This window comes from Bufo gargarizans, chromosome 1 (assembly GCF_014858855.1).
Source record: "Bufo gargarizans isolate SCDJY-AF-19 chromosome 1, ASM1485885v1, whole genome shotgun sequence".
Lineage (NCBI taxonomy): Eukaryota > Metazoa > Chordata > Amphibia > Anura > Bufonidae > Bufo > Bufo gargarizans.
This window is the reverse complement of record NC_058080.1, coordinates 169,629,583-169,642,071: the sequence shown is the minus strand read 5'-3', so window position 1 is coordinate 169,642,071 and position 12,489 is coordinate 169,629,583. Positions and strand designations below refer to the sequence as shown.

The following is a 12,489-nucleotide window of genomic DNA, read 5'->3' as shown; positions in this document are numbered from 1 at the left end:
GCATGAGGCCTAAAAATGCAAGAAAAAATATACATATGTGGTATTGCCGGATTCCTACTGACCTGACCTGGTCAGTTTTACCGTATAAACAAAACCCCAAAAAACTGTTGCTGGTTTGTATTTTATTTTCCAATTTCATCCCATTTGTAATTTTTTCCCACTACACCACCACATGCAACCGTACATAGTGCCATTAGGAAATGCATCTTGTCCCACAAAAAACAAACCCTCATATGGCTATGTGAATAAAAAGATAAAAAGTTATGGCTTTGGGAGGGCTGGGAGTAAAAAAAAAAAAGGGAAAATCAGCCGGTCTTGAAGGGGTTAAAGTGCACAAAATTTCTAGGTATGGCCCCAGCCTTAGTTATTACGAAGTTGCTCTGCTTGAATGTTACATCTAAAAGTGAAATGGGCCAACTCTTCCCTGCCGCAAGCAACACTTCGTGCTGTCACTGTGCCAAGCGCAGAATGGGCAAGCATGAAAGGTGTAATTAAAATGTTTTTTTTTATGCGTTTTGCAGCACAGCACTATTTTTCCTGCTGTTCTGCTGAACAAAGCCTCCGAGCGCGTATTGATTCCTAAGGAATGGCGCTTTCTCGCTGCACAGTTCAGGCTTGTCCTGCAACAATGCAGCTCTGTGGTTTTCCTGTGTTCGAGCCAAGTCTATAGAACCAGTCATGTTTGCTTTATACAAGAAACCTGCTGTGCATGAAGAAATTACCTGCAGGTGACTATCCCTCCATGGATCAGTGGTTTGGCAATGTTTCTGAAGCATGCAAATCTAATTAGAGCTCAGAGAACTAATTGGCTAGGAACTCTGTCTCCTTAAATATGACAATTCTACTTGAATGTATTTCCAGCTCATGGTTACTCGCATTAAGACGAAGAAGAAAACCTATTCTATGAGACACAACGGGCATTGCAAGCTTTCTTTTTCTTATTGACATTTCATTTTTGGGCAAAATATACATATTTAAGTGAGCTTGTCGGCACTTTTGACCATGCTAAGCTGTTCGCAGCACTAGGCAGGCTCTGACAGGGGAGAGCAGTGCAAACATACTTTTTGTTAAGTCTTCATTTCTAGGAGCAGTGTGTATATGAAGTTTATTCTCCAAGATTCAGCTCCTGCAAGAGCCCAGGAGGCAGTGCTTCACTGGAAAGAGCCCTCATCACTGAGCAGCTGCATGACCACTCCCCTCTGCTGTAGCATCCAAACAGGAGACCACTAAAGCTGTCACTCTGACAAGATGGGAGGGGCTGTGAAGCAGCTGAGTGCAAAGAGCACTTGCATATGCACACAAGTCCTGATACTAAAAGCTCCATGAAAAGGTATGTGCAGCGAGCCCCCGTGGGAGCCAATGTAGAGGATGGGAGTGGTAGTGGCCCTGATGTAGTGTAGTTGTCCTACCTCAGGCCGTCACTCCCTGGGGTTCAATGCAGTGAAAGAGATGATAACGAAAGGAACCAGGCAGAGATGATTGAACAAATAGTCTTGTTTTACTGAGTTCAAAAACTGATAGCAGCACATTTAGGCTCCATTCAACACAGCCACTGGCAGTGTGCGTTCCGCATTTTGCAGACCGCATATCGCCGGCACTTAATAGAAAATGCCTATTGCGGACAAGAATGGGACATGTTTTATTTTTTCGGGATCGGAATGAATGGGTCTGCAATTCCGTTCCGCAAAATGCGGAACGAAATTGCAAACGTGTGAATGGAGCCTTATCATCAGCTAGTGCAAAGTTCTCTCCTCCCATATGATGGGGTATGGTGGCTGGCTATGCTGCATGGATGACAGTCAGAAACTTACTAGCTGACACTGTCTCTCTCTGGATTTCGTCCCGATGGCTTTACTCTGGCACCTGTGACTGCAGGTGCCCTCTGTATGATGCCAGCCTCTAGCTAGGCCTGTCCTGACTCTCATGATGGTGTCTTAACATGTTTCCCACCACTTTTGCAGCCGAGTCTTGATGGCTCGGATTCTTGATAACTCTGCTGACGAATACGCCTTAGAGTGCAATTCTTCTGTGGCCTAGGACCCTATAGGCTCTCTGGAGTAGTAGTCCTCACAGATGAGCTGCCTCTGGGGGCCTCATAGCCCAGAGGAGCGGAAGATGGATCACATTTTCCCCCTCACTCTACATCTTTAGACTGACTCTCTCTAGCTCAGGCTCACCCTTGGCAGGAAGTCGAACCTGCCCACTTTTACCAAGAGGGGAGGAACGGAATGGTAAGTTCCATTCTTATTACCAAACATTGCCAACCATACCCCATCTGCTGGTGGACCAAGTGCATAACATATTATTACATTCACATTGCATAAGAAATATGTAAAATATAGTAAACAAGTACAAATTAGTAATACCCCCAACACTGGGGTATTATATAGGTTTGTACTGTTCTCCCTAGCCATTAGCTAGCACTGTCGGCAGCTTTGCATGGTCAGAACTGCTGACAGACGCCCTATAAATTCATTTTTTGAGAGCTCATACTCTCATCAGAGCCCTGTGCCTAGAGCCTGTTACACCAGTATATAGAGCCTACAGTAAAATGCCTTCAATATAGGGGCAGATATATTATAGTGTTTGCACCTGTATTTGGTCCCCCAAAAATTGTTGTTTTAGGGTACTTTCACACTAGTGTTAAAGTTTTCCGGTATTGAGTTCCGTCCTAGGGGCTCAATACCGGAAAAAAACGCTTTAGTTTTATCCTAATGCATTCCATTCAGCATGCATCAGGATGTCTTCAGTTCAGTCACTTTTACGGTATTTGGCCTGAGAATATAACGCAGCATGCTGCGTTTTTTTTCTCCGGCCAAAATTCCGGAACACTTGCCACATCCAGCATTAATTTCCATTGAAATGTATTAATGCCGGATCTCGTACCAACTGTTCCAGAAATACGGATCCGGTTTCCCTGTCTGCGCATGCGCAGACCTTTAAAAATGCAAAAAATAAATAAATACCGGATCCGTTTTTCCAGATGACACCGGAGAGACAGATCCGGTATTTCAATGCATTTGTCAGATTTCCGGATCCGGCAGGCAGTTCCGGCAACGAAACTGCCTGCCGGAATCCTCTAACACTAGTGTGAAAGTACCCTTAGACAGTCCTATTTTTTTTAGGTGCATTTCCTACCGAAAGTGCACCTGTTTCAGGCTACTTTCACACTTGCGTTGTTTTCCGATATTGAGATCCGGTAGAAGATCTCAATACTGGAAGAAAACTATTCCATTTGGTCCTCATGCATTCTGAATGGAAAGAGATTTGTTGAGGCTGCATCAGGATGTCTTCTGTTCCGGCAGCATTGCGTTTTGTGACCGGACACAAAACCGCTGCGCGCTACAGTTTTGCTTTGGATCATAAAAACGGGAAAAAATTTATCCGGCACTAAAAACATTTGTAAGTCAATGGCTTCTAAAAAACTGGATCCATCACCCACTTGCTTTCAATGTATTTAGTGACTGATCCGTTTTTTCCGTTTTGATTTCACACAACCGCATCCTAACGGAACGGATGCATCCTAATGTGCAAAATCAAAAAGTATCCACTTAATTACGGTATTGAGAGCCTCTGCCGGATCTCAATACCGGAATTACAAACGCAAGTGTAAAAGTAGCCTTAGAGGCATTTGAACCTTGTTGGACAATTTTAAAGTATTAAGCCTCATGCACATGTCCGTGGAAAACGGACCGTGTGATACCGGCCTGGATTTCTTCTGAGTGCAGGAGTGCACGGCATCATTGGTTGCTATGACGCAGTACAGTAATACACTGGTATGATCTATACCAGTGCATTACTGTACTGCGGCGGCAGCAGGAAGCGCACGGCGTCATAGCAACCAGTGACGCCGTGCGCTCCTGCACTCAGAAGAAATCCAGGCCGGTATCGCACGGTCAGTTTTCATCGGGCGTGTGCATGAGGCTTTAGACTAATTGTTCTAATTGATCTATTTATGGTGCACCTTTTTTATGACTAAAATGTGCTCCAAAAACAGTCTAACACTCCACTCCAGGGCTCGTTTATTTTTATTTTTCAGTTTTAAAGTGCAACTATTTTTGCATTAAAAGTTGCACTTTCAGGTAGAAATGTGACTTTTCACAGCACATTTGCACCTTTTTTCATGCGCATACTAATTAGAGCAGTCTAATTGAAATTGAACCACCAGAGACCAAACCAATACAAAGACCCCTCACCTCATTCATCAACTGCTGTGTGACTTTAAATAAATAGCCTGCCAAATATTGACAGGCGAATCCACTACTCCAGGGTACTTTTTCAGGGCATATCTTGGGCTGTTGCAAAGATGACCGTTTAAGATTTAAAACAAGACCAAGAATGCATCCTCTACATCAGGAGATATAGCCATTAGAAATAGGGTCAGGAGTAGTGTTCAGCGAACTTCTGTTTTCAAGCTCGGTGTACAAGATTCGAGTCGTCTAAGAATTTCATTATGGATTCTGCTATCACAGACCATAACTTATAGTCTGTGGTAGCGGAATCCATAGCAGAAATCTTAGATAACCTGAACCCGAACCTTGTATGCCAAACGTGAAAACAAAAGTTCGCTCATCCCTAGTCAGGAGTCAAAGCTTTATGGGACACATTTCTAAGTGCTGTACTCCTGATGTATCCGCTTCTGCAGACATTTTGCTGGATCCGTTTTGGCAAAAACGTTTCCGTCATGATAATACACCTGTCTGCATCTGTTATTAACGGATCCGGTCGTATTATCTCTAAAATAGCCAAGACGGATCGTCTCTAAAACCATTGTAAGTCAATGGGGGACTGATCCGTTTTCTTTTGTGTCTGAGAAACCAATGCTTGCAGGTTTCGTTCAGTTTTGTCCCCATCGACATTGAATGGGGATAAAACGGAGGCGTTTTCCTCTGCTATTGAGATCCTATGATGGATCTCAATAGCGGAAAGGGAAAGTGCAGATGTCAAAGTAGCCTGAGCTTTAAAACAAGCCCTGGCTGGTACCCCTAGCTGCTATACAGCCTGAGAAGCAGCCATCAGTAGCAAGGACATATGAGATACGTCCTTGGCTACTGAAGTGCCACCCTGCAGGAATGTATGAAGTATGTCCTTGGAAGGGAAAGGGTTAATGCCATCCTTGCCAGGTCTGCGAGTTTTGGTTTCTTTATTGTCAGGTATAAATGTAGCTATTCCATATTTTTTTCTATTTTGTTCTAGTGGAGTTAATGGATGTTCAAGCTTTGGGCTATTTTTTATAGCCTAAGGCTACTTTCACACTAGCGTTCGGGCGGATCCGTTCTGAACGGATCCGCTCATAATAATGCAGACGGAGGCTCCGTTCAGAACGGATCCGTCTGCATTATATTAGCAAAAAAAAGCTAAGTGTGAAAATAGCCTGGGACGGATCCGTCCAGACTTTCAATGTAAAGTCAATGGGGGACGGATCCGCTTGAAGATTGAGCCACATTGTGGCATCTTCAAACGGATCCGTCCCCATTGACTTACATTGAAAGTCTGGACGGATCCGCACGCCTCCGAACGGCCAGGCGGACACCCGAACGCTGCAAGCAGCGTTCAGCTGTCCGCCTGTCCGTGCGGAGGCGAGCGGAGCGGAGGCGGAACGCCGCCAGACTGATGCAGTCTGAGCGGATCCGCCTCCATTCAGACTGCATCAGGGCTGGACGGCTGCGTTCGGGTCCGCTCGTGAGCTCCTTCAAACGGAGCTCACGAACGGAAACCCGAACGCTAGTGTGAAAGTAGCCTAACTCTGTTCAGTGCTCCTCCACAACGCTGTCTCTGACCTCTCTAGAAAGCTGATTGGTCTTCTTATTGCTTGCTTAGTGGTGTTGCAGACTTGCGAGCATGAATACACCTCGTCATGTGATAGATCATGTGACATTGTGATTGAACACAGGGAAAACCTATTCAACCAATGATGTCACTTCTGAAGTTAGTTGGATGGACCAGGCCTCATTTAGGAGGTTCGTAGCAAAAGGGGGTGAATATATATGCACTTCACTTTTTAAACATTCCGCTGTAACAATTTGGACTGTTATGTCAGGTCCATTATATATAATCTAAATTAAATCCTATTCCTTTATTCCAGGTTATAATGTAACAAAACACGAAAACATCAAGGGGGTGAATACATTTGCAAGGCACTGTGCATAAGTATATAAATTGCACTTTTTTTTAAACATTTTTTTTTTTCTTTTTTACAGTCAGCTATCTGCAGAAGATCTTGCAAGGGTTCCAGCAAACTCCACTAGCAACATATTAAACAGACTGTTGGTCAGCTATGACCCAAGAATAAGACCAAACTTCAAAGGTTTGTTACATATTTTAGTATAATATTGTATGTGTGTGTTTGGCATATCTTAGGCAAATGCCCTTCGGATTACCACTGGTGTATGAAATGCCTTACTAAATATGTCATGGTTTTAAGGGAACCTGTCAGTTTGGGGCCATTAAATCACCAGCATGCCTATGGTTGGGGTGTGTTTAGGGTCCCAAACCTGTCCATGTCAAACTCATCCGCCTCTGAAAAGTACAATTAATGAACATCTTACTCACTGGAAGAGGAGTCTGAGACTCCAGTAGCATCATGCCATCACTTCACTGCACTTTATGCGCCCAGTGAGCAGGGCCTGCACAGTGAAGTGCGGTGTACCGTCCTCCGCTTCATCGGCACACCTGCTCAAGATGGCTGATTATGAGTCCTGGAACTTAGGCCTCATGCACACGGCCATTGTGCGGCCGTTCCGTGCATCGGGGACCGCAATTTACAGTCCCCAATGCACGGGAAACATCCATGCGGCAGCCCGGGACGGATCGAGCCCCATTCAACTCGAATGGGTCCGTGATCCGTCCGCACCGTAAAAAAATAGAACATTCAAGTGAATGGATCCGCATCCGTGATGCGGGGAGCACACGGCCAGTGCCCGCATATAAAATAATTTCTTCATTAAAACTTCAGATTTTCTATGCTTAGGAGTAGAGATGAGACGCTTCACCAAATTTTTCCCAAAAATTCTATTTAATTTGTGACCAAGCGCTTTATAAATCAGCTATTTCCCGGCCTGCAGGGAGAGTATCTTGGTGTACATCACTGCGCATTGCAGAAACATGCATAGCTAGTCCGCTGTGGTAGTGAAACAGTTACTGTGCGTCAGTATGACAGGCAGGTGACAGGCGTCACTCTTAGGGTACTTTCACGCTTGCGTTTTTTCTTTTCCGGGATAGAGTTCCGTCCTAGGGGCTCTATACCGGAAAAGAACTGATCAGTTATATCCCCATGCATTCTAAATGGAGAGTAATCCGTTCAGGATGTCTTCAGTTCAGTCTTTTTGACTGATCAGGCAAAAGATAAAACCGCAGCATGCTACGGTTTTATCTCTGCCCCAAAAAACTGAAGACTTGCCTCAAAAGCCTGATCCAGCATTTTTTTTTTTCAATAGGAATGTATTAGTGCGGGTTCCGGCATTCAAAATACCAGAATGCCGGATCCGCATGCGCAGACTGAAAAAAGGTGAAAAAAAAAAATGCCGTATCCGTTTTGCCGGATGACTACGGGTCTGGCATTTCAGTGCATTTTTCTGACTGATCAGGCATTTTTAAGACTGATCAGGATCCTGATCAGTCTTACTAATGCCAACAGTTGGCATACGTGTTGCCGGATCACTCTGCCACAAGTGTGAAAGTAGCCTTCGACTCAGTTCACACTTCACTTAATTGGTTAGTTATGGGTCAAAAACTGACCAAATGACTGAAGTGTGAACTCAGCCTTACAGGTCAATGTTAGTGTCAGGTATAATGGACTTAACCGTGAAATGGCCCAAGATTCCTCTATAGAGTGAAAGAAAGCTCTCATTTTACACCGTCAGCTGATTCCTCATACATTGCTATTGAACACCCCAAAAGAAGTAGTATCAGACTGCTGTTTTACCCCAATTACAGAATCAAGGTGTAATGGAATTATCTACTGTCTGTCCAAAAAGTCACCACAAAAAAAAAAGCCTTTAGCTTTGATTACGGCACGCATTCGCTGTGGCATTGTTTCGATAAGCTTCTGCAATGTCACAAGATTTATTTCCATCCAGTGTTGCAATAATTTTTCACCAAGATCTTGCATTGATGATGGTAGAGTCTGATCGCTGCGCAAAGCCTTCTCCAGCACATCCCAAAGATTCTCAATGGGGTTAAGGTCTGGACTCTTTGATGGCCAATCCATGTGTGAAAATGATGTCTCATGCTCCCTGAACCACTCTTTCACAATTTGAGCCCGATGAATCCTGGCATTGTCATCTTGGTATATGCCCGTGCCATCAGGGAAGAAAAAATCCATTGATGGAATAACCTGGTCATTCAGTATGTTCAGGTAGTCATCTGACCTCATTCATGGAGTACACACTGTTGCTGAACCTAGACCTGACCAACTGCAGCAACCCCAGATCATAGCGCTGCACCCACAGGCTTGTACAGTAGGCACTAGACATGATGGGTGCATCACTTCATCTGCCTCTCTTCTTACCCTGATGCGCCCATCACTCTGGAACAGGGTAAATCTGGACTCATCAGACCACATGACCTTCTTCCATTGCTCCAGAGTCCAATCTTTATGCTCCCTAGCAAATTTAAGCCTTTTTTTTCTGGTTTGCCTCACTGATTAGTGGTTTTCTTACAGCTACACAGCTGTTCAGTCCCAATCCCTTGAGTTCACTTCGCATTGTGCGTGTGGAAATGCTCCTACTTTCCCTATTAAACATAGCCCTGAGTTCTACTGTTGTTTTTCTTCGATTTTGATTTCACCAAACGTTTAAGTGATCGCCGATCACGATCATTCAGGATTTTTTTTTCCGCCACATTTCTTTCTCGAATACGATGGGTCCCCACTATCCTTCCAGTTTTTAATAATGCGTTGGACAGTTCTTAACCCAATTTTAGTAGTTTCTGCAATCTCCTTAGATGTTTTCTCTGCTTGATGCATGGCAATGATTTGACCCTTCTCAAACAGACTAACATATTTTCCACACCCACGAGATGTGTCTTTCGACATGGTTGTTTAAGAAATGAGAAGCAACTCATTGCACCGGTTGGGGTTAAATAACTTGTTGCCAGCTGAAAGATAATCGCCCATGCAGTAATTATCCAATAGGAGGCTCATAACTATTTGCTTAGTTAAACTCAGGTGGTGACTCTTTTTTTGGACAGGCAGTGTATATGTATAAAACAATGTGAACACCCCAAAAGCAGCAGTATCGGACTGCTATTTCACCCCAATTACAGAACCAAGGCCTAATGAAATTCCTTATCTGTAACACAAGGTGTAAAACCTTGTGAAAAAATATTTAGAATGCTATTTCACCTTAATTAGAGAATCGAAGAGTTATAAAATGACGTATGTATAAAACAATGTGGACACAACAATAGCAGTAGCATTAGACAGCTTTTTCACCCCAATAGTGCAGCAAGGTGTAACAGAATTGCTCCTCTATTAACCAGGGGGGACATTGTTCTATTGGCTCCCGCACTCTCCCTATAGAGTGGATAAAGTCTCTCTATGATCTTCCATATCTCTGTCTGTCTCCATCCATCTATCCATCCAAATGTCTTGTTTAGCTTGCACAAATATATAACATAGAAAAAAGTGACCAAAAGATTGTGTTGACATTTACTGCAGCATCTTCATACCCTGTATGTGGGATGTAGGTGGCAGATGCTCTGTGGTGAATGGTTACTGACCCAATAAATACAATCTGTGATGCCTGTACGTTCCAGTGTAGCATTCCAAGTATGAGAAATATTGCTGCAGGTGGCCAGTTGTACTGTAACTGTGCATATGTGCCCTTGTGTCCAGTTATGTGCAGGTGAAAACCTTATTGCTGCGTTTCCATACCAAAGCTTGTCATTTGCTGCATAGCGTTGTTTAGCTTCGTATTTATTCACTCTGTTAATATCAAAAATTATTTTGAAGGCACCTGGCAATGGTAGAAGATTATTAAATGCTAACTGGTGCCAACTAAGCCATTTGCCAGATAGCACCAAAGTCTGTGGGCTCATACCGTACTTCTGTACGCTTCTAATTTTTTTACAGATATATAACAGAGCTTTTTTTATGATAGAGCAGTCTTGGGAAAACCTCCTAGCATTCCCTCTATGGAAAAGCCCACTCTGGTACTCTTTTTGGGATCCTTATCTTCGAAACCAGTGGTAAAAAACAAACAAAAAATAACTTGAACACAAATTAAAAGTACCATGTATCAGTGCATCAGTCTTCCAGTCCCAGTTCTGGAGACCATAAAGATTGATGCACAAAGTTACATAGAAAATGAATCTGCTTTATTTGCCTAAAATTGAGAAATATTAAATTTAGGCAAGCTAATTTTTGCTTATTATATGTTATGTAAATTTACAATAAAAAATATATTGTAAATTTATTACGGCATACGGACTATGTAGAGAAAGTCCCTCAGTTGGGACGCCACTGCAAAGAGCAGTATTCGCTTCGAAGGGCTTAAAGAGTCACTGAACTTTCACATAATTTCATTTAATAGAGAATGGTGTAACTAGCAAATTTCTAAATCACTTCATTTAAAAAATTATGCCTGCATCCACCTGAAAAGAAGCTGTAAAGTCGTGGCCAGTAGGGGGTCTCACTTCCACCCAATTTGCAGTCCACTGCCTGTTTTTAGGCAAGATCCATCCCTAGTAACAGAGACTCAGAAGACGGTTCCCAAGAAATGGGTACGTGTCAGAGCTAACTGAACTCGTGATAAAAATAACTTCTTCTACGGAGCTTTTAAGTCTGTCTTTAGGTGCAATTTCCCTCTCCTTATCTGTTCTCTGAGCTCCAGAGCTCAAAACCAACATAGTGGGAATTAAGAGAAAGGACGTCACCGGAGTACAGTGTCGGCAGAATTCACAGAAGGGATATGCCCCCTGCTTCTGAGTGAAATGAATCTAGCTGTGCAGCTGAAACAGGAAATAATATGGCTGGAAAATAAATTTAAGGAAGCTCAAAAAACACCAGTCCCTTTATAGTTAGGATTGTACAATTAAGAAGCACAGTCAATATGCAAACTTTTTTTTTTTTTTCACTCTGGTACGCATTAATCTTATAATGCTTTTACCAATTATTTGATGTGGGTTCCATGTAATACTACAGATCAATAATTATGATAAAAGTGAAAGGTTTGTCAGCCTTCCTTGGCAGTGAGTGTTTACCAGGGGTTCCAACAGCTTGACTTCCTCCCTGTTGAGCTTCTTTGGTAAAGGGGGAAGAAAGGGGGGCAATATTATCTCATGGGACAACCCTCTTAAATTCATTCCAGTAATCTCATAGAAATATAATGTTGGAAAAGTATCCTGTCTATTGTTAATTGCTTGAGAATTACGGCAGATGCTTGACTTTAGTTTTGCCACCATGTTTAAGCCTTCTCAGCAATCCTATCATGTGAATACACCTATGAGAGCAATGAAGGGGCCAGGTATGAGGTAAATTATACAGTACAGCAATATTTGCTCTGCAAGTGTACTTGATGTTACTGCGTGGGCTGAAATTCACTGATGGCAATGTTCTAGCACAGATCTAGGTTGCTGTGGCAACCAGTTTTTGCACTAGAGTTAAAGGAACACTTTCTCAATTCATACCATTTTCCGCCTTTGTCTTATTCATCTCCATATACAGTAACTAGAAAGCCTCTTGTTTTTTTGCCCTAGTAAAAGTGCTTTTTAGCTGCCAAGGTGGTGGCATCCCTCTAAAAGATCTTGTAGAACATCTTCAAAAAAATCCAGCTCCTGTAGCTGAATTTAAAACTCTTAAATACTTTATTGACGCATGTAAACACATGAAAAACACTCCAGTAAAATAGCTCACGCGTTTCGACCGGGTATGGTCTTAATCATAGCATATTTAAATGTCAATATGCATTGATTAAGATGTTGCCTGTTTGAAACGCGTCAGCTGTTTTACTGGAGTGTTTTTCATGTGTGTATATGCATCAATAAAGTAATGAAGAGTTTTAAATTCATCCATCAGAGCCTGTCTTTTCTCTGTTCGTGTTTCCTTGCTGCTCTGGCAGTCTCCTGGGATCGGCGTGAGAGGGACTCGCCTACAGTAGGTGAGCTCACCACACATGTATGTTTTGGATTCATATTCACGTGTTGTCCAGTTTTGACTTACTTCCATTGCTGACTACAGAGGACACTAAAGAGAATAGCTTGAAATCTGTTGTAGAAAGGCTGGCTTTGGGTTATGTATACTACTTTTATATTATGTGTCCCCATTGTCTTTATTGTGTGATTTAATCAGAGCTTTCTTTACTTGTAGGTATTCCAGTAGATGTGGTAGTCAACATATTTATTAACAGCTTTGGATCTATCCAAGAAACTACTATGGTAAGTGTAAATCATATTGCACATATTTACATGAAGAGCATAAACCTTAAAGGGGTATTCCCATCTTGCTTTTTCAATCTTACCAGCAGTAGATGTGCTGATAACTTCCTGGTT

The 12,489-nt window shown here is 42.7% G+C and overlaps 1 protein-coding gene across 3 annotated transcripts in view; it reads left to right on the top strand.

The window, feature by feature from the left end:
* GLRB (glycine receptor beta) overlaps window positions 1-12,489 on the top strand; it is a 93,427-nt gene that overhangs the window by 33,067 nt on the left and 47,871 nt on the right. For all 3 annotated transcript variants that reach the window (XR_006390442.1, XM_044298644.1, XM_044298513.1), the window contains exons 3-4: window positions 6,201-6,307; window positions 12,308-12,375. Coding sequence is in view for 2 of the 3 variants with exons in the window: in XM_044298644.1 (XP_044154579.1) it covers window positions 6,201-6,307; window positions 12,308-12,375 (175 nt within the window). In the remaining variant the exon portion in view is untranslated. The remainder of the gene's footprint in view (window positions 1-6,200; window positions 6,308-12,307; window positions 12,376-12,489) is intronic.